This window comes from Akebia trifoliata, chromosome 3 (genome assembly GCF_017979445.1).
Source record: "Akebia trifoliata isolate Shusen 1 chromosome 3, ASM1797944v1, whole genome shotgun sequence".
Lineage (NCBI taxonomy): Eukaryota > Viridiplantae > Streptophyta > Magnoliopsida > Ranunculales > Lardizabalaceae > Akebia > Akebia trifoliata.
Genome location: NC_141377.1, coordinates 52,351,497 through 52,370,823, shown reverse-complemented (window position 1 = coordinate 52,370,823; position 19,327 = coordinate 52,351,497). Strand labels below are relative to the sequence as shown.

The 19,327-nt window shown below is 34.8% G+C and overlaps 2 protein-coding genes across 2 annotated transcripts; one reads left to right on the top strand and one right to left on the bottom strand.

Moving 5' to 3' along the window:
• Positions 1–7,681: 7,681 nt before the first annotated feature.
• LOC147407876 (putative E3 ubiquitin ligase complex SCF subunit sconB) lies at positions 7,682–11,630 on the top strand. Its single transcript, XM_086436647.1, has 3 exons — positions 7,682–7,841; positions 9,570–9,729; positions 11,242–11,630. The coding sequence occupies exons 1-3, from the start codon at positions 7,763–7,765 to the stop codon at positions 11,480–11,482; spliced, it is 480 nt and encodes a 159-aa protein (XP_086292773.1). The 5' UTR covers positions 7,682–7,762; the 3' UTR covers positions 11,483–11,630.
• A 2,303-nt stretch (positions 11,631–13,933) lies between these two features.
• LOC147407875 (uncharacterized) lies at positions 13,934–18,631 on the bottom strand. Its single transcript, XM_086436646.1, has 8 exons — positions 18,417–18,631; positions 17,550–17,694; positions 17,298–17,466; positions 16,758–17,028; positions 16,023–16,288; positions 15,698–15,913; positions 15,193–15,301; positions 13,934–14,475 (listed from the first exon to the last, which is right to left on the bottom strand). The coding sequence occupies exons 1-8, from the start codon at positions 18,565–18,567 to the stop codon at positions 14,411–14,413; spliced, it is 1,392 nt and encodes a 463-aa protein (XP_086292772.1). The 5' UTR covers positions 18,568–18,631; the 3' UTR covers positions 13,934–14,410.
• Between the last annotated feature and the right edge of the window lie 696 nt (positions 18,632–19,327).

Genomic DNA, 19,327 nt, shown 5'->3' with positions numbered 1-19,327 from the left:
GATATAACAATTTTCAAGAATTTTTCAGAACTTTGAAGCGACCATCTTGCTTCAAAATTTTGGTAGAACCATCTTCTTTCGATTTTACATGGCCAGATATTTCAAATATTTACTAAGGTGTGAAATTAATATAAAACACCACGTGTCTTGTAGTCTAAAATTTTGAATCGCCCTTGGACTTAAAATCAATTGAAATGACCTTAAATATTAAATGAAAAACCTTTTTTTAGGGATGATGTTAATATTAAATGATCTTTAATGACACATTGAAGATGATGGATGATGGGGTTTTGGAGAGAAAAATCTGGAGGGCTGTGATGATGAGGTAATAATCCATTTGAGCTCAAAGACCCTTGGTAAGATTTAAAATCTTATAAAGGAAAGTGTTTTTCAAGTTGTATACATAACACCTCCTCTGAAGTCTGAATAACAAAACCCTGACTCGAAAACTATTTCATATTTATATAATGGGAGTGGTTCAGCAGCCCTAAAGTTTGCCAAATATTGTGTCAAACATTTTTCAAAAACATGGGTTAGAAGCTTTGGAATGAGCTGATTTTTTGTGAGGATGATCTGTATGATGAGAAGACCATCTTCACCAAAAATCAGCCTATTCCAAAACTTCTAACCCCATCAAAAGTGATTTACAAAAATTTGACGGTTCATGATTCTTTAATTTGTAAACTAGGTTAGAAATTTCAAAATGAACTGATTTTTGGAGGTGAAGAGATCATCCTCACAAAAAATCAGCTCATTCCAAAGCTTCTAAGCCATGTTTTGAAAAATGTTTGATACAATGTTCGGCAAACTTTAGGGCCGTTGAACCGCTCCCTTATATAATAAACACTTTTGGCCCAATGTAATGTAACGTGTGCAAATAAATTATGAAATTTCAAAATTTGTACGCTTTTGTCTCCAAATAAATTCAACTCTCGTAACTGCTCAACAATGTCAGCCACCCAAATTCAAATTCTATTTACTTTATAATTTATTTTTGGAGTTTGATGGTAGGACTAGGATTCTCTTGGCAGATCTTTTATTTTCTAGAACTTCAAGATCTGGGTATTCTTTGTTGTAGGAAAAACTCAGTTGGGTTTGCTGAATTATCTTCGAATTATGCATCTTCACCTTGTAATTTTTTATTTTAATAATTTCTTATGTTTTTTTTTCTCTATAAGTGATCGTATTTACAACTCTTAGATCTATGTTTTATTTTAATATGTTGATTTTGTTGAATCATTCATGTTGGATAATCTGTTAAAGTTTTGGAAAATAATATTATTTGCATTTCCACCACACAAAAAAATATCATTACTAAAAATAAATTCACACAACCATAAACTAAGTTTAATGGTGAAAAATAACTTTATTTAATTTTTTTTTTTTTCGAAGTTTATAGAATTTTGTCATTTACAACCATGTGGCATCGGATCATGTTTTTGAATGTCATAAGGTGTTGTGGTGGGAAAAATTTCCTTACTAAGCAAGAAAAGTGTTTTTATTATTATTATCTCTTGAGTAAGCAAAGTATACTTCATTATCACATAGACATACTAGCCTAAATTTTTTACTGAGGGTCGTTTTGCTCACATGGATCACCATAGTAGGAGTCAAACACTACATGCCTCTAGATTTTAATGAAAAAATAGATTAAAAAAATATAAAAATATAAATGTAATATATAAATAACTTAATAAGGAAAGTGTATTTTCTTTCCCAACATTAATTATTTGAAAAATATCTTAAAACACCATTTATATTTTATAAAATTTGAAAAAAAAAATGTATTATGAAAAAATTCTAGTAAAAAAGTGCAATTTAAAAAATTCGTAAATAATAGTTGATGTATTTAAAACTACATGTTAAAGACAGAATAAGTAAACGTGTCAAAATGAGTTGATGCCCCTAACCCATACCTGACCCATTTAATAATCTTGTTAGACAGGTTGACACTATATATTATGACTCAAACTCAATTAGGCTTGACCTAAACCCACTAATTCCGTGTCGTTTTCAAGTTGTGTTCGTTGGTGGTCATGTTAAGATTGCCACTCCTACTTGTAGGTGTACTCTCGGAGCATCAAAATTCTTCGTAGTTTTCGTCGGGCAATGAACATGGATATTTACAAAATGGGAGGAATATCACACGTACATGAATGGATATAGTTGGGAATGTTATAAATTGTTTTGATTGTATGAGGACGTTGTAAGTCATTTTATTGAATACCAACGCACACGTTATGCAGTTGAAGATCGCTTCTCATGCAAGAGGATACAGGCCTATTTGCTAGTTCTTTTCTTCTTAATTACTATTATTGATTTTGTATTTTCTTTATACTTGATTGGTCATTGGACCGTAAAAAACCCAAGATTGTTCCTGATTATGGTTCTTGTAATAGCCTTAATATACAATATGATTTCCTAGCCCTGAAATGCTTTATATATTTTCAATTAGAATTTGAGATGAAACAGGTTCGTTGGAATCGTCCCTCAGGGATCTAGAATTGGTTTCCTTGTACTTCATGATTTTCAAGGCAATGTTCGTCATTGGCTGCAACCCCATCATATATACAGGATTATGGTTATGCACGCCTATTCTATAAAGAGATGCAAATGTGCGCTACTTGCATACCTTCTTAAGCCCAGCTAGTGCATTAATGGGAAACACACAAATTGCATCAAGATACCAAGAAACTCAAGCTTCTCTCCAAAAAGGGGTTTGTCGACAATCTCAAGATTTCATCTAGTGCTTCCCACCCACATACACATCAGGATGCTTCAAGACCCGTGATTATCATAAATAAGACAGATTTTACATTTCGACTGACACATCCCAGTAAATAACTAAGAATGCAAAATTTATTTAACGTGCCATATTTCTGGCTTCTTGGGATAATATGGAAAATCACCGTGCTTTTCTTACCTAAATGTGCTTTGTGTACGAATAATCCTATCTGTAAACTTATAGTTGTTTTTAAGCGATTAGTGAGCTCAGTCAATGTGATGAAGTCAAATGACTAAACACTAACCCGTTTGCTTATTCTCTCTCACACTCACACACACATATGTATGTGTGTTTATATATATATAAATGCAGTCATGTCCACACCACACAAGTATTCAGAGCTATTGCTATCAATTGATAAACTGATTAACATTTTCTACTTTTCTAGGTGCCATTACTATACCTCAGTTCTGCCCTTGTTTCCGAGGTTTCGGAAAATGATGATATTGTAGCTGAATGGAGATCATAAAGAAACTTATTGCTCTGTCTCGATTTTCAGTTGTGTTGAAGTTGATTGACCTATCCTTATTGAAATCTAATTTCATCTTGTTACATGAGAATGATGCCCGGAGCTTGAGTCAGCTTGTAGTTGGGATAGAGATTACATCAAAGCTCTAAAAATGATGCTGTTGTAGCCTTACCAAACCATTCAGTTGCAATGCTTGGATGCAGTTGAGGCTAAATTGAAACAAGTAGGTCTCTCGAGTTTGATACATGGGGATGGTAAGCCTTTTACCCTTCTCTTATCATCAGGGATCATATCAACCCTTGCCTCCAAAACTACATATAGCACTACTTTCTCTTGTTTCTGCTATTTGGTTGGACATTTCTCTCATCTTTGTCAGGAAATTCAGTTATACGAACTCAAAAGTAGACGGAGAGAGGGACGTAGAACCGATGAAGATGGGTTCTTCATTATTTTCAGAACAATTCTCTTCCCTTGTTTTATATCAGAACTTGTGAACACCAAACAGCTGCTTGTAGCGGGATTTCTTGTTTCTCAGTTCATGCACACACATGCTTCCCTTAGTCTTATAAACGTTGTTGCGGAGGCTAGTCTCGGAAGTTATTTAGAAGGCCAGATTCGGATACAACAGGGTTCCAAGCCCAGCTTTGGGAAGATGAGTATGTGTACATACTTGGGAAATACTGCTTTTTGTTTGAGAGATAAGTTGGGAAGTTTGGTACAATCTGCATTTTCAGTCTCTTTTTTGGTTGTTGAAAGCCCATATCTTCAATTGTATCAAAACCAGGATTAAGAGAAGCCGTTCATCTCTATTTAGTATGATTAGTCATTGGAGAATGTGATCATCAGTGATAAATACTCAACAAGAACAACACTGAATCATATTTGACCCAATTTTTTATTCATATCTATTTCAAGGAATCAAACCCGCTAAATACAATTTTCGGATTAGTCGGAGTTTTGGGTCAGGTCCGACCCATTTCATGCTTTACTCAGAATGTTTGACTTTAACCGAATCCATTCTTCAGACTTGAGAGGATATGATCAAACCATCCCACTTGAATTTCTTGATTTGGTACAACCTTTCCAAAATTATATACCCTATTTGGATAGGTGAAATTAAGGTGAGAGTTGACAACTTTCAAGAATTTGCCAATTTTGAGTCTGATTGAAAATGACCTTAAATATTAAATGAAAAACCTTGATACCAGATGATCTTAACTAACTAACTATATATATATATATATATATATATATATATATATAAAAGAAAATGAAAGACTGAAACTATGTTTGTAAGGCCTATAAGATATATTAATGTTTCTTTACTTTCTTTGTTACATGTGAGAGAGGGACCTTCTTGAGTTGCTTCTGTAAGGTTTGGAGAGAGCTCCATTGTGAGCTAATAAGCAAGAACACTTTCAAATTCTTTTGAGTATAATATATATATGGGTCGGTTCCGTAGACCCCCATTACGACTCACCGTTTTGTCTTATATGGGTAAAAATGTTTGGAATGGGCTGATTTTTTTGTGAGGATGATCTCTATGGTGAGGAGATCATCCTTGCCAAAAATCAGCTCATTATGAAACTTCTAGCCCCATGTTTACAAGTTGAAAATTTTTAAACCGTCCAATTTTTGTAAAATCAATTTTGATGGGGTTAGAAGTCTTGGAATGGGATGATTTTTTGTCAGGATGATCCCCTCATCACAGAGATCATCCTCACAAAAAATCAGCCCATTCCAAACATTTTTGCCCATATGAGACAAATGATGAGTCGTAATGGGGGTCGTAATAACGTCATCCTATATATATATGGGCAAAAATGTTTGGAATGAGCTGATTTTTTGTGAGGATGATTTCTGTGATGAGGGGATCATCCTGACAAAAAATCATCTCATTCCAAGACTTCTAACCCCATCAAAATTGATTTACAAAAATTGGACAGTCTAACATTTTTCAACTTGTAAACATGGAGCTAGAGGTTTCATAATGAGCTGATTTTTGACAAGGATGATCTTCTCATCCTCACAAAAAATCAGCTCATTCCAAACATTTTTGCCCATATAAGACAAAATGGTATGTCGCAATGTGAGTCGTAATAGGGGTATACGGAACTCGACCCTATATATATAGACAAAGAGAGAGATTGAGAGAGAGAGAGAGTACGAAAGGGATTAAATAATGTGTGGTGAGGGAGGTGGTTGTAAATAAATTATAAAATTAGAAGGGATTTATTTGAAAATAAGGAAAAAAATCTGATAAAAGGCTGCGCCTCACGTGAGTGGTTTACAGCTGTGAAAATAAGAAATCCTATCCGTTGTTTCCCAACTATCCAACGACTGAAACTCATGGGTTTCCAAGGCAGTTTCCAAAACGTCCGTCGAACCGTATATATCAACAATACAATTTTCAATTCAATCTATATACCCTTTTAACATATTGTTTTACTTTCCTTCAATCTATTGAATCAAATGGAGTGGACAAATTACCACCATTTCATTCCTACCAAAACAGAAGAAGGTAACGAACACAGTGTTCGTCGTGAGCTTATGAAGATAAGAAAAGTTTGTAAAAATGGCAGTGAATATTACTTGGACTTTGTTCATCTATATGGAAGATCCATGTAGTACTCACTAAGAGAGATGTGCAAAAGCGAAGGCTCCATTTGCCAGTGGCGCATGTCATTTTTGACATATTACCCCATTTAAATGCAGGGAAGGATCTTGTTGTGTCGGAGGAAAGAAAGATCATCATAGAAGACGTTGACACCAATACTAGCTACAAGTCAATAATTCTGAGGACCAAGACTACCGGCTATGTCCTTAAGAATGATGGGGGCCAAAATTTCATCGATCGAAGGAATCTCAAGGAGAATGACAAGATCGGTTTGAGACATAAGAGATTGAATTGCTTTGAGTTTTCAGTGTTGAATAGAGCTAGCTAAATGGATGTCTCAAGTATTATTAGTATTATTTTCTCTTTAGAATTAGGACAGCAGTTGTTTTGTTTTTTTGTTTTTTTTTTCCCAATGTCATTGAACCTGAATAATTTATTTTGATCTTAAAATTTCTGTGATTCATATTTATTACTAGTTTTCCAAACTCAAAATGGTATCCATTGGAGGAAAAGCACATTTCCTACCATAGTAACAGACTTCGGGTTGCGTAATTATTTGGTGAGGGTTCAATTCGGTTAATTAAGATAAATTTTAAAAAACTTCATAAAAAATCTATTTTTTTTTTTTTTTAGTTATGTACAAACGATGTTTTTGATTTTCTTATAAAAATTCATCATCTTCAACCTCTCTAAAAACCCTATTTTATTCTTGAGATTTGAATATTGAAAAAAATAAAAATTTTAAGGGTGAATGGTTAAAATGTTATCATATTCCATGATGATTGATGAATTGTCCATTAATTAGTTGATTCGTCGATTTAAATGGCTAATCCTTTATTATGAGAATTTTGTGATTATTTTTCCAACACATTGATACAATTTGGAGGAAATTTGGCTCATTTGTTGTGATAGTAACACACCATTATCCTATGATTATAGCTTAAATTTGTAATATTAATTAATATAATCACACTACAAAATTCTTTTATAAAATCATTGGGAATCACACCATTAATAAAGATAATAGGGTTTTGAAAAGAAAAATCACGAGTTTTTGACTAGGAAGTTCAAGAAGATGAAGGTTGGGGATATCTTAATTTTGGGAGAAAAGATATAAGACTTTTGAAGATGAGGGTGTTCTGATCATTTTATATTAGTCTCTTAGAAAAGATGAAAGTCGTGGGGTATACGATCAGTTGGAAAACAAAGGGAAGTGTTTTTTACCTCCATAAAAAGATCAAAACTTATAATGTGAGAAAGCTAAGGCAGAGTAGAAGTTGACATTAAAATTTGGATTCTAAAATTGCCCCTACTTTAACATTTAAACTTAATATGATCAAGATTATTTTGATAAAAACAAAGAAAATTGTAATTTCACGTCCCTGAAATCATGTTGATTAATTTTACAATTATAAAAATATTATTTTTATTATTTAATATCTAAAATAATCTTTTAAATTACAAATAAGGCCTTCAAGTACATTTGCACTACACATACCACCTTCTAGTTTATATAAACACTTTTGGATTTTAACCCGATGTCGAGATAATTATTTTCATAATAAATAAATTAATTAATTAATAAAAAGTATCCATCGACCCTCAATTGAAATATCAAATTGATAAGGAACTCGAAGAATCTGAACCATTGGATTTGTAGACCAGTTTTTAACTTTTTTTAAGGTCCACCCATGTAACGTGCGCATGTGCGGCCAACTTTGTGAAAATTGAACGTTTTTGTCGCAAATAAATTCAACTTTCGCGGGTAGAGGGATGTCCAAAGTCACGTGAGTTGATACGTGGCGGAATCTCCATTCTATTTCATCTGAAGAAAACTCTCACTCTCTCTCTCTGCAAACAGAAGTTTGTGTCTCAGATAGACGGAATTATAATGGAGACGTTACCAGTGGAGCTGTTTTTTAAGATCTTTTGTTTCTTGGATCACCAGAACCTCGCAACTGCTCAACAAGGTCAGCCACCCAAATTAAATTTTTTTTTTTAAATATATAATTTATTTTTGGAGTTTGATTGTAGGATTAGGATTCTCTTGGCAGATCTTTGATTTTCTAGAAATTCAAGATCTGGGTTTTCTTTGTTATAGGAAAATTCAATTGGGTTTGTGGTATTATCTTCGAATTATGCATCCTCACCTCATAATTAAAAAATAATAATTTCTCTTTTTTTTTTTTTTTTAAATTATCTTGAAGGGGTAAGTACAACTCTCAGATCTATGTTTCGTTTTCATATGTGGGTTTAGTTGAATAATTCATGTTTCGTTTTGTTAACTAACCAACTACGCCAAAAGACTGATCTGTTTCAGAATTTGAGATCTCATCTTCTTGTTCAGGAGAAAAAGCAATTAATTATTGCTAAGCTACCCCAAAAAACAAAAAAACACCAAAATTAATTCTAGCCCAGATGTTAATAAGTGAAATTTGTTAGATAATTTGTATCTGATGAGAGATATGGATACACAATAAGATAATATAAAATGAAAATTAGAAGAATCTTTTTTTGGCATTCAGGACTTCTATCAACCGAAAATCTCAGAATGAATGATAGGACTAGAGATATACATACATGATAAGAAAGCATAAAAGAAATGAAAATGAGAATTAAAAAATCTAAGCATTCAGGACTCCTGTGGACCAAAAATCAGCCAGAGTGTATAATTGGAGGATGTAATGTAACCCATCCAATCTACTGAATTCAACTTGAATTTGGCGGAAAACAGTGTGATCGTGTCATTGCTGTTATCGGTCAGATTGAATTTTTCTTCTTAGAAGATCAATTCTTCCCCTATAGAAGGCACAACTTGGTAGCTTGCAAGCCACCAAATTAGTGTATCATAACCATAGTAATCAATTTCGGATTTGGCAATTATTTGGTGGGGTCAGTTCAGTTTACTTCGGATAATCTGTTAAACTTTTGGAGAACATTTGGGAATTATACACAATTTTTTGGGTTTTATTCTCAAATACCCATCAACTTCAGCCTTCGCAAAAGACTTATCTTCTTCTTGAGATTTGAAGGACGAATAAGATAGAATCTTGAAAACAAGAGGGGTGGGGGATAAATTGGCAAAGTGCCGATTCATTCATTCATTCATTCACCTATTTAATTGGCTAACCCCTTATACGAAGAATTTTTCCGAATTTTCGAAAATTCACTGAATTTTGTGTCAGTGATTATAACAGCATAATAGTTGCTTGGCATTACTATTATGGCCGTTGTAATGGTGTTGCATTATAATAGTGGGACTGGTTGTTCACGTATAAAAAACTTGTTTTGAAAAAATTGGAGGTGCAATGAAATGACATTAAAATTAAAATTTAAGTGTTTATAATGCTGTTGCTATTTATAAAACCATTACTTTTGGAAACGCTATGCAAAAATAATTATTGGGGAAAAACCAATTACACCAACGGTTCTAATATGAAAATAATGGGCATTATGAATAGTAAAACAGTTGGTATATTATGACGTGTTATATAATATTTAATATAAAGGAAAATGGCTTTTACATTCAGTTGGGTGATGATTGCTATGTCAGGTAAGTAGTGCACTTGAAGTTGTATAACATCCACACCGTTCATTGCTGTTACTAGATGTTTAACCTTCCTCAATCAGTTGTTAATAAATGTATTTTGTACAGTTTAGTAGATGCACACTCAGGATTGCTTGTGTTATACACTTAGTTTGCAGGAAGTGGAAAATCCTAGCCGATGATAACATTCTGTGGTGCAACCTATTCAAGGAGAGATGGGGTGAAGACCATGCAGCATTCTATGCCCCTCTTGATTCCAAATCATGGAAAGATGTGTACGAAGTTCAAGATCGTTGTGATCGAATTGGATTGTAAGTTAAACCTTACGATTAGTACTTCTTTTCCTATTATAACTAGTCAATTTTATCAGGGAAAAGAAAGCTTTTATTTCTCCGATTAAAAGATCAAACAAGAACTTTCAGCATGATAATCTACCAAAAGGGGAAAAAAATCCTAGGATTCTAATTGATATTTTATAAATCTTAAAATTTAGTTGCTTTCTGCTTCATGCATTTATGACTGAAGTATTCCTTTCCAGAATTACTTCTTCATATTCATATATGCATACATTTTTGTTATGTAAGAGCATATTGCTCTTGTGTTCCACATATTGTTCATGCTTTTATAGGTATTCAAGCAAGTAATGTATAATTAGCTTTCTTTTTTCTTTTAAAAAACAAAAATACTTTCCTGACTAATGTAGTAAGGCTAGTTGGACTCTTTTAAAAAAGAGTAATTAGCTTGCTAATCCCAAGTATTTTTATTGCTTCAAGTGCTCCTTTTTGGTCATGTTTTTAAAAAATGCTTTGCATGCTTGAGGATAAGTTACAGATTGCTATGCTTTGGAGTATAAGGTTTTTCTCAATTTTCTCATTTGTAGGAGCTATTGTTATCAAATCAGTTAACTTCAAATTTGATATAGAAACCATAACCAGGTGTTGGGAAAACAAGGAGTTAAAGGGCTCTGATAATATAATCAACTTAGTTAAGTTGTTTGATCTGACTTTTGATTACATGACGAGATTAAAAAAAGAAAAAAAAAATCTTCTCCATTCATTTTTAAAACTATCTGCCTTTGAAGAGTATTGAGGGTTTGGTATTTCGCACACATGAATTTTAGATAACCATCCTACTATAGGGGCAACTAGTGACATTGCTAAATGTGTATCGTCCATGTTGGTGTGTTCCATGGAGTTGACATCTCATTCTCCGGTGGGTATAGCTTACTGGGTATTTTCTAGCATGATTCTATCCGCCTTAAGATCCTGCAGCCAGCCTCAACCATGTTTCTTAATGATTATAAAATAATAAAAAATTACATGCACATTTTATTTATTCCTTAGAATAATGATAACCTGGCTCCCCCTCTACTCTCCTGACATGGCATGTGTATAGAACCATAGATTTTTTCTCAGGATACACAATTGCACATCTCCATAAATATGTGCAGTTTTGTATCCTGAGGAAAATCTATGGTTCTATGCAGATGTCATGTCAGGAGAGTAGAGGGGGAGTCAGAAATCACAACTCTATTGCGTTTCCATGCTTGCATGAGATGAAAAAAAACATATATGAACTCACTCTCAATAACAAAAGACTTGGTTTTTGATAGAGTGGAATGTAGGTTCAGATTCCTTTAGCCAATGCCAAATCTTTTGTATAAGGCTTTTTTATTGTTGTTATTTGCATAGTTAATGTAGTTGGCCATGAATGAATGCTCAATACACATGAAACTACGTGCCAAAAAGATTCTTTGGTTGATTGATTTAGCTTTCCATTTTTCTTTATGGGTGAACCAAAAAAGAGAACAACTTATGTTTCAGGGGATTGAAGATTATTAGAGAAGGTGCAGACTATTATCTTGTTCACAAAGGTGAAATTCAACGACATTTAGGTTCTAGGGATGGTAGAAAGAACAGTCAGTCCAATCTTAAAAGAGGATTCATTGGAGGAGGATCACTGGAGTATGAGGAACCATGCATAAGCATTCTGGACAAGATCCTTTTCTTCATCGGCGACTTGGAGGTTGCCTCAGGAGATGTAAAACGAAACCGGGTGTTGTAATTGGGAAATTAAACATTGAATATTGCACACAGGTTCTGGTTGTAACTCTTCCATATAGAGCAATGGAAGAAGTTCTTGTTTGTATGTACTAAACTGGGATCTTCTCATGTATTTATGTTTGTCTCTATTGATTTTAATATTGTTTGTATGTATCCTTTCCATTTATAAATGTGCATTCTAATAAACATGGGCATATCTGGAAAAATCTTCTATAAATAAAAATTAAAAACAGAGAGCAGCTATTGGTACCCCTACTTTTACTTATCACACCCCAATTTCTTAAATTATTTAGCACACCCCAAGTCCTTACTCTATAAAATCATAGATTAACTTTGGTATCAGGCACCCAAATGAATTGAGCGATTGGAGACACTGTCTGAAAGACTGTCGTTGATCTTGAGTTGTTAGTCGACATTTTTTTCTTCACCACAGGCATTATTGCAATTTATCTTGAGTCAGAAAACCTTGCAAACCTGTATCGTTTTCGTAAATTTGCATCACAATTGAGATTCTGCGAAAGTAATGATTGAATAACTATTATTTGAAATACAATCAAGAACCATATTTTGTTATTTTACCGAAAAAAGGAGAGGTGGGTCAAAGATCATCAAATACTGAAAATGATTAGATCATCAACACTACAATTAAAAGAATTGGGAACTACCTGTTGGAATTTGTAATAGATAGTCAAGGAGCCAGTAAAATCAATTGGATTAGCAAAAGTTTATGCTTCTTCATGAATATTTAAGCGCCACCCTTAAAGCATATGGGTGTTATAGGTAAGAACTGACTCACTGGTACTTGTCAACCTATTTGAGAAGATATGGAGAAGGTTGATTCAGTCCGGGGAAGCTTGATTTATGCATAAAAGATGTATCTTTGCTTTCGATGCTAACCCTTAAGCTTCACTCTGACAGACTAACAAGAGGGCTTTCTGTTACAAGATAAAAATGACTCGTCATATTTTGTATGTATTTGGGGTTGATTTGTAATTTTAGGATTGATTTATAATGTTTTTAATAGATTTGTTGGGGATAATTGTAAGTTTTGAGAGGCAAAGGGTTATCATATAAGAAGGAGAAATTTATGTAAATGAGGAATTGGGTGAGTTAACTGTAATTTCTAAATACCATAACTCTTTCAAAAGATGAGAAAGCTTTAAAAAAGGGGTTGGAGCTTTGTTGCTAGGGATCTCTATTTAAAAAAATAGAAAAGAGGGAAAAGGAGAGGGAGAAGGTTAACTAGAAAGGGAATGGGTTCTCTCTTAGCATGAGAAAGATAATCCTTTCCCTTTCTTTTAGATTTGTTAATAATTTTTCTTAATTTTCTTCATTTACCGTCTTGTTTTCTTGAATTTGAGTGAGTGTAATTCGATGAGATTGGGGAGACTCGAGTGAACGAAACTCAAGGCAGATGTCTCCCTCTATAGTAGTCGCGAGATGACCCAGATTGGTTGTTACCATTGGAGGGAGAACAATGGGAGACCCCACAGACGTTCAAGACAAAGAATAACTTATATTTTGAATTTAAAAAAAAAAAAATGTCAACCAATATGAAAAAAAAAAAAAAAAAATTGTAAATAATTAATTACAAGTTTTGTGTAATTTCCGTGAGGACAAAAATTATCTAAAATTCTTAAAAGCCTTTTTGACATTAAAATCATCAGACAAACAAATCCAGATTCTTGCATCAAAATATTTTGTTACCAACTTGCGGTCGTAGTCTGATTGAGCAAGAGTTGACCTCTCCCCAAGCCACCCATAGGCACAATGGGAATGACTGAAACAATCCCTTGATATATCTACTATCGTGGTAGAAGGGCATGATTCTCAGTTCTCTTCATCCCCTGGAGTAGTTTCAACCATTTTCCCAATAAATTGGAATTTGGCTGTCTTTTTCATTTTCGTCTTAAATTTGATTGATACCTTAAATCATCTTAAAACGAAAATCAACAGGGCTAAAGAGTGAAACAAAGTGGCATATGGTTTCTTACCTGCATTTGATGTAGAGCTTCAGTTCAATCGAAGAAAATGCAAAATGAAAGAAACAAAAAGATGTTTCTGTTCTGTGGGCTAATTGTGCATCCAACAAATGATTGAGAGATGGAAAGAAAAATAAAGTTTTCCCATGAATCAATACCAGTTTCTATAAGGATTCCAATATTATAATCTCATTTAAAGAGAATTCCAAACTGAAAAACTTGTAAATTGCCCATTTCACCAATAACTTGGATTCCACATCTGCCACTCTTTAAAGTCTGAGAAAGATCTTTTTTTTGGTTCTTTTTCCCTACTTCTGGTAAGAGTGTCGTTACCATGACCTAGGTTCAAAACCCGCCTTGAACCTCTTTGCTAACAACTAACCTGTCTGCTTATCAAAAAAAAAAAATGTTGAACAAAAGTGGGGTAGTGCAGACAGAGGTATGATGCTAGATAGATCACATTTCATGTATGACTCAAATACTTAATTTTATTTTAATGGAAGATCCAGTATCTTCAGGATAAACAAAAAGAACTACTCTTTAAGATTTCCTGCCATCCCTAGATTAAAACAAATTGGGAAAAAAAAAAAAGCAACAAAATTATAGAAGAGAACATTTCATTCCCTGTCAGTAACAGCCAAGGAATCATACAAGTTTACTCTTAAAAGCAGAAAAAACATTTTAAAATGCTATCTTACGCACCCTACCTCTCTTTGCCCGAGGATTACTAGTACTATTTCTTTTACATCAAGACCTTCACCAGCTGATTAACCTTTTAAATTGGTCCCCCTCATAAATGAATCATGAAACATCCCATGATCTCTCATCTGTTATTTATAGGATTTGCCACAACTGCAATCGATAATGCAAATGCATCATCTTATGCTGAAAAGAAGTAATTTTTCAAACCTTCCCGAGTTTCCGGTGGCTCTGTCTTCCTATAGAAATCAATCAGTGTTCAATGGTTCTGCCTCTGTGTCCATCTCCTTTGTCAACGTCCAATCTTGTGACTCTGCATAAGATCAACACATCCCCCAATGTGAGGAAATATCATGTGTGACAAGGAAAAAGTACTGATTCAGGAAGAAATATTATGAACAAGGTTCCTTTTAGACGAGTCTTGATTAGTGTACCAAATCAAAATAAAAGGGAAGCTGAATATTGAGCAATCAAGAAAGATATGCATAGTTGAGTGTACTAGAAATAAATGTACAGATGCTGAGGTGGATGGGTGAAAACTAGGAAAAAAAATTGAATTTGCATTCGGGAAAATGTAGGATTAGTTCCCAATACATGATAAAAGGAAAAGTAGATTGAGATGACTTGGTCATGTACAATGAAGACCCAGGTGCAACCCAAGTTAACAGAATGTACAATTTTATATTATTATTATTATTATTGTGTGTGTGTGTGTGGGGGGGGGGGGGGGGGGGGGAGATGGGGGGGGTGTATCTATACAATTTGAAGGTTCTGAAAGAGTGAAAGGAAAAAAACCCAAAAAATTCTGGAGAGAGGTAGCACAATTGGATATGAGCACACTAGAGCAAAGAAAACATAGCTTTAAAAAAAAAATTTGAATGAAAAGAAAAAAAACTCAATGTTAGGGCAAGGTCTTGATGATTTTTATTTTTAATTTTTTTTATGATGTTAAGTTGAACTGAATAAAGTTCCCAACATTTTACATCACGAATTTACAATACTGAGAGTTCAACACTAGTTCTGAACTTACTTGACTTGTGGATCTCTGCAACTACCATAAGCCGCCTCTGCAAAATTGACGCCATGAAGAGGAAAATGGAGCACATTCCAAACATGACGCTGATGGGAAATGCATTAACCTTCAACGTAACAAGCAAAGATTGTTATTTATTTTATTTTTAGGGTGCAAGGAGACAATCAGAAATATGTATAGTGCTTCCATATATCACTCCGATCCTTTTGAGGAGAGGAGTGGGTATATGTTATCCACTTACGCCACTTCTACCTAGAACTTCTCTAATGAAAATCATTCAATGAAACAACCTCTTGTATGTTTCTTTTAAGCTTTAAAGTAGAAGGGGAGCGCCCCATCCAATCAATTGCTTTTAGGTCAACCCATTCAACCAACAAGGGCTCTACTTGCCTTTTTTCTTCCGGATTGTAAGGATAAATATCTCGAGAGGGTGGTATGTTCATGGGCAAAAGTGAAAAAAAATAGTATAACACTCATGTGGTACAAAACCAGGTATACTTACATTGTATAGAACGATGCAAACGAAGATGTTCAAAGGAATGCGAAAGAAATTCATGATGGTGCTTCTTGCTTCCTCGGGGATATATTGGGACCTCATCTTCATGATTGATGGCCAAAATATGCCCACACAAGCCTCAAAGGTACAGAATCCAAAGATCAGAATACAACCCGCAATCGAGATGCCCCCACCTTTCACCTTTGAGGGTGGTATCAAGAACTGTTCCATGTTAGCAAGTCATGAGTTAAGAGATGGGCACCAAGATTTTCATAATAGAATAAATCAAGTTTTCCAATGAAAAATGGAGGAATTGGGACCCATGACGCACACTGGTGATAATTGGAAGCAGGAATGTGAAGGCTGAAATTGCAAACACGATCTGCATGTAGCTCTCAACTTTGAGGGATACACGAGCCATTAGCCGCGATGCTATGGTGCTTCCCAGCATGGAAGCTAACATGAATGTTGCAAAAATGAAACCGTGGGGAATGTCCTCTTCATTTGGGCTCAAAGCAGGAGTCCACAAGAACACAAAGGTGTACATTGAACCTTCAAACAAGGATTGTATTGCACCCAGCAATGCTATTTTCTCATCTGACCCACATAACACATAATATTAAAAGAGAAAAAAGAGCAAAAAAAAAATAGATGTGGACAGTCTACATATAAAACAATGGTTGCAAAAGAATCGCATAGATAACAGTAGCAAATCCAATTTACCATGACTTCCCTTTACTTTTCCAACTGCAAATAGGGTTTTTAATACTAGACTTTACCAACTTACCAAGTTGGCACCTTTTCCATTCACCATTTTTCCTTATCTTGATTATCTCCAATCAAATCAACATTTTACATGGTAAATCATCTAAGTGGAATCCAGAAAATGGTTACTACTACGAAATTGGTAGACCATTGACAAGGTCAACCCTATGGTAGCATGAGCTAAGATTTTTGCTTGAATTGTTTATTTGATTTAATCTTGTTCTTAGACTCATCATTTTAGGTTAGGCATCAAGGTCCTGCATCACAGGGTAAACAAGCCAAAATAAGGTTAAAAATTCACCGGAAGCAATAGCAACTGCAGCACCCCTGAACTGGGAAAGCAAGTCCTTGCTCTCCGATGGGTCTCCATAGTTTTCGCCCCATGATGATAAAATGATGGCCATTCCAATTGCAAGAAAACATGCGGCAGCATCAAAGGGAGCTACAGGACCAAATCCCAAAGTATCAGCCAGCAAGTTTCCAAACAACCCTGAGACAATAGCAATGAGACCATTTCCAAGAAATATTGCCTTCGAGAACGTTAGGGACAACCATTGTTGTTCAAAACCCCTCTGCACAGATCAAGGGCAGTGACGGATTACTAATTATTGAAATGATCAACATGTAAAAATCCATTACAAAAAAAGGAAATTCTCAAAACCAGTAAGTTAATATCTGAGGAAAATCCATGGGTAGGAAACCAAAAGTGATGAAACCCATCGCTAGATGGTTCCCAGTAATCAAAATTTGCAACTCAGAGTTCCAGATTTTAGCAATTACAACTTGGATGAATCCATATTCAGTATTTTAGAAATTGAAAGGAAGAGGTACGATCCGTCACCTTATTGTGTTCTGCAACAAGCCATGATTCAAAGGCAGAAAACAGGAGAGAAGTAGCGATTCCTCCCAATACACGTCCCAACATTAAGACTTTGTACTGAGGAGAATGCTTGGTGATGCAGCTCAGGATGTAAGTTATGCAGTAAGTCACACATGCCCTTTTCCGACCCCTGAATTCAGTGCACAAGGAACAAAAATGAGAAATTTTATACTAAAGAATGGATGACAAATAGACTTATGCGAGAGATCTCACTGTTTGTCGGCTAGAGATCCCACGATCGTCCCAAACAACATAGAGGATCCGAAACCAGCAATAAAGAGCTGTCCAATCTCTCCCTTACTAAACCCGTATTGGCTATAGAGGTAGTAGACATATGGACCCTGCAACCAATCCCCGGCTAATTGCCGCAGAATGATAACTAATAAGAAAAACGAAATAAAAACAACCCAATATGATAGATTCAATCCTAGCTTTTCATCAAGAATTACAAGAATTGTTGATTTCAACCCTTTCGGATGGAGCCTCCGATTTGTTTTCAGTTTATAAGGATATAAGCCAGGTCATCAAGAACCCATATCCCAAAATCCAAAATTCAACCGAAGCATAGTGTGAAGATGCATCAGTAAACAGAAGAAACAACAGAGACACATTAAATACATATATTTATGTGTGTGTGTGTGTGTGTGTGTGTGTATTCATAAGATCCAGAAATCCAACTTGATCAAACCCACATTATCATCTAACACTATAATCATCAGATCTGTCACCTTAAAAACCAATAAAAGAAAAAAAAAAAACTAGCAAACGTACAACCCTAGATGCCACCATATGAGAAAAAGTTCCACACTTTACTGAGAACACCAACAAATCAAGATCCCACATCTCAATTCTCAAATCAAAACAAAATAACGCCAAAACACTAACCTACGGAAACAAAGAAAATTCTCTAAAAAGAGCAAATTCAAACCACAAATCCTACTAAAATCCAAGCACTGGTTTCATATAATAATAGACATATAAAATTATGGATACGCAGATCGATCAATTAGAAAGAAAAAAAAAACAAGAAATTGGAGAACCCGAATGAGAATTTGGGTGAAAACGTCAGATCCAGCTTACCCATCATGAGAGAGTACACGACGAGGTAGTTGTTCTTGAAAGAATTGAAAGCAGAAGAGGTGTTGATGCGATCTTTGGAGGACCTGCTGAGCTCCAAACACGCAACCATCACCGAGAGAGCCCCAAAAACAAGGTAGAAGAACATCTCCATTTCTGCAAATCGATTTGTCTGAGAGAGAGAGAGAGATAGAACTAAGAAGAATGCTATTTCTTCCGATAGGATCCTCTCCTTATGTGAGTGAAAATGAGGCCAAATGGCAAACAATGTAATTTTTCTGGTATCACACGTGGCAATATCTCATTGGTCACGTTTTGGGTTTTCCTGTGTTATGACATGTGGCAAGATCTCGTTTGAGGCTCTTTTGTGACTGTGACTTCAATTGCAATTATTTATAGGAATTAAGGACACAATGATGTCACGTGTCAGTCACGCTCCAAAATGCCTCTTGCCTAATTTGGACCAACCATCACTTGCCCATTAAAAATTTTACATGCTCTTGACCCAAGTTATTAGATCTGGATCTTGGTAGTGGTGATGCAGATTATTTGAAAGAGTATCCCTAGGATTTGGATGTATTGATAATTAGGGAAATTAGTCATTTTTAATTTTGTAAAATTTTCAACTTGAATTTTGTGTTGGATGAATAATTTTTTTTAAGGATCATGTTTGGAGGTGGTGGATTTTATTTTTATTTTTTGTATGACAAGGGTATCCAAATTTATGTTTGTCTAGTGGGACAAGGTGAGCTAAGACCTGGATCAAGGCATATGAGTCCCTCTCTTGGGTATGTGCAATCCTTGTGCATCACATGCACCAGGTAAGTGAGGGTATGCCCTCGCAGGTGGCCTTGAGGAGGCATTATATAGCGAACACACAACCTATGGACTTGCCAACCTGATGCAATCCTTCT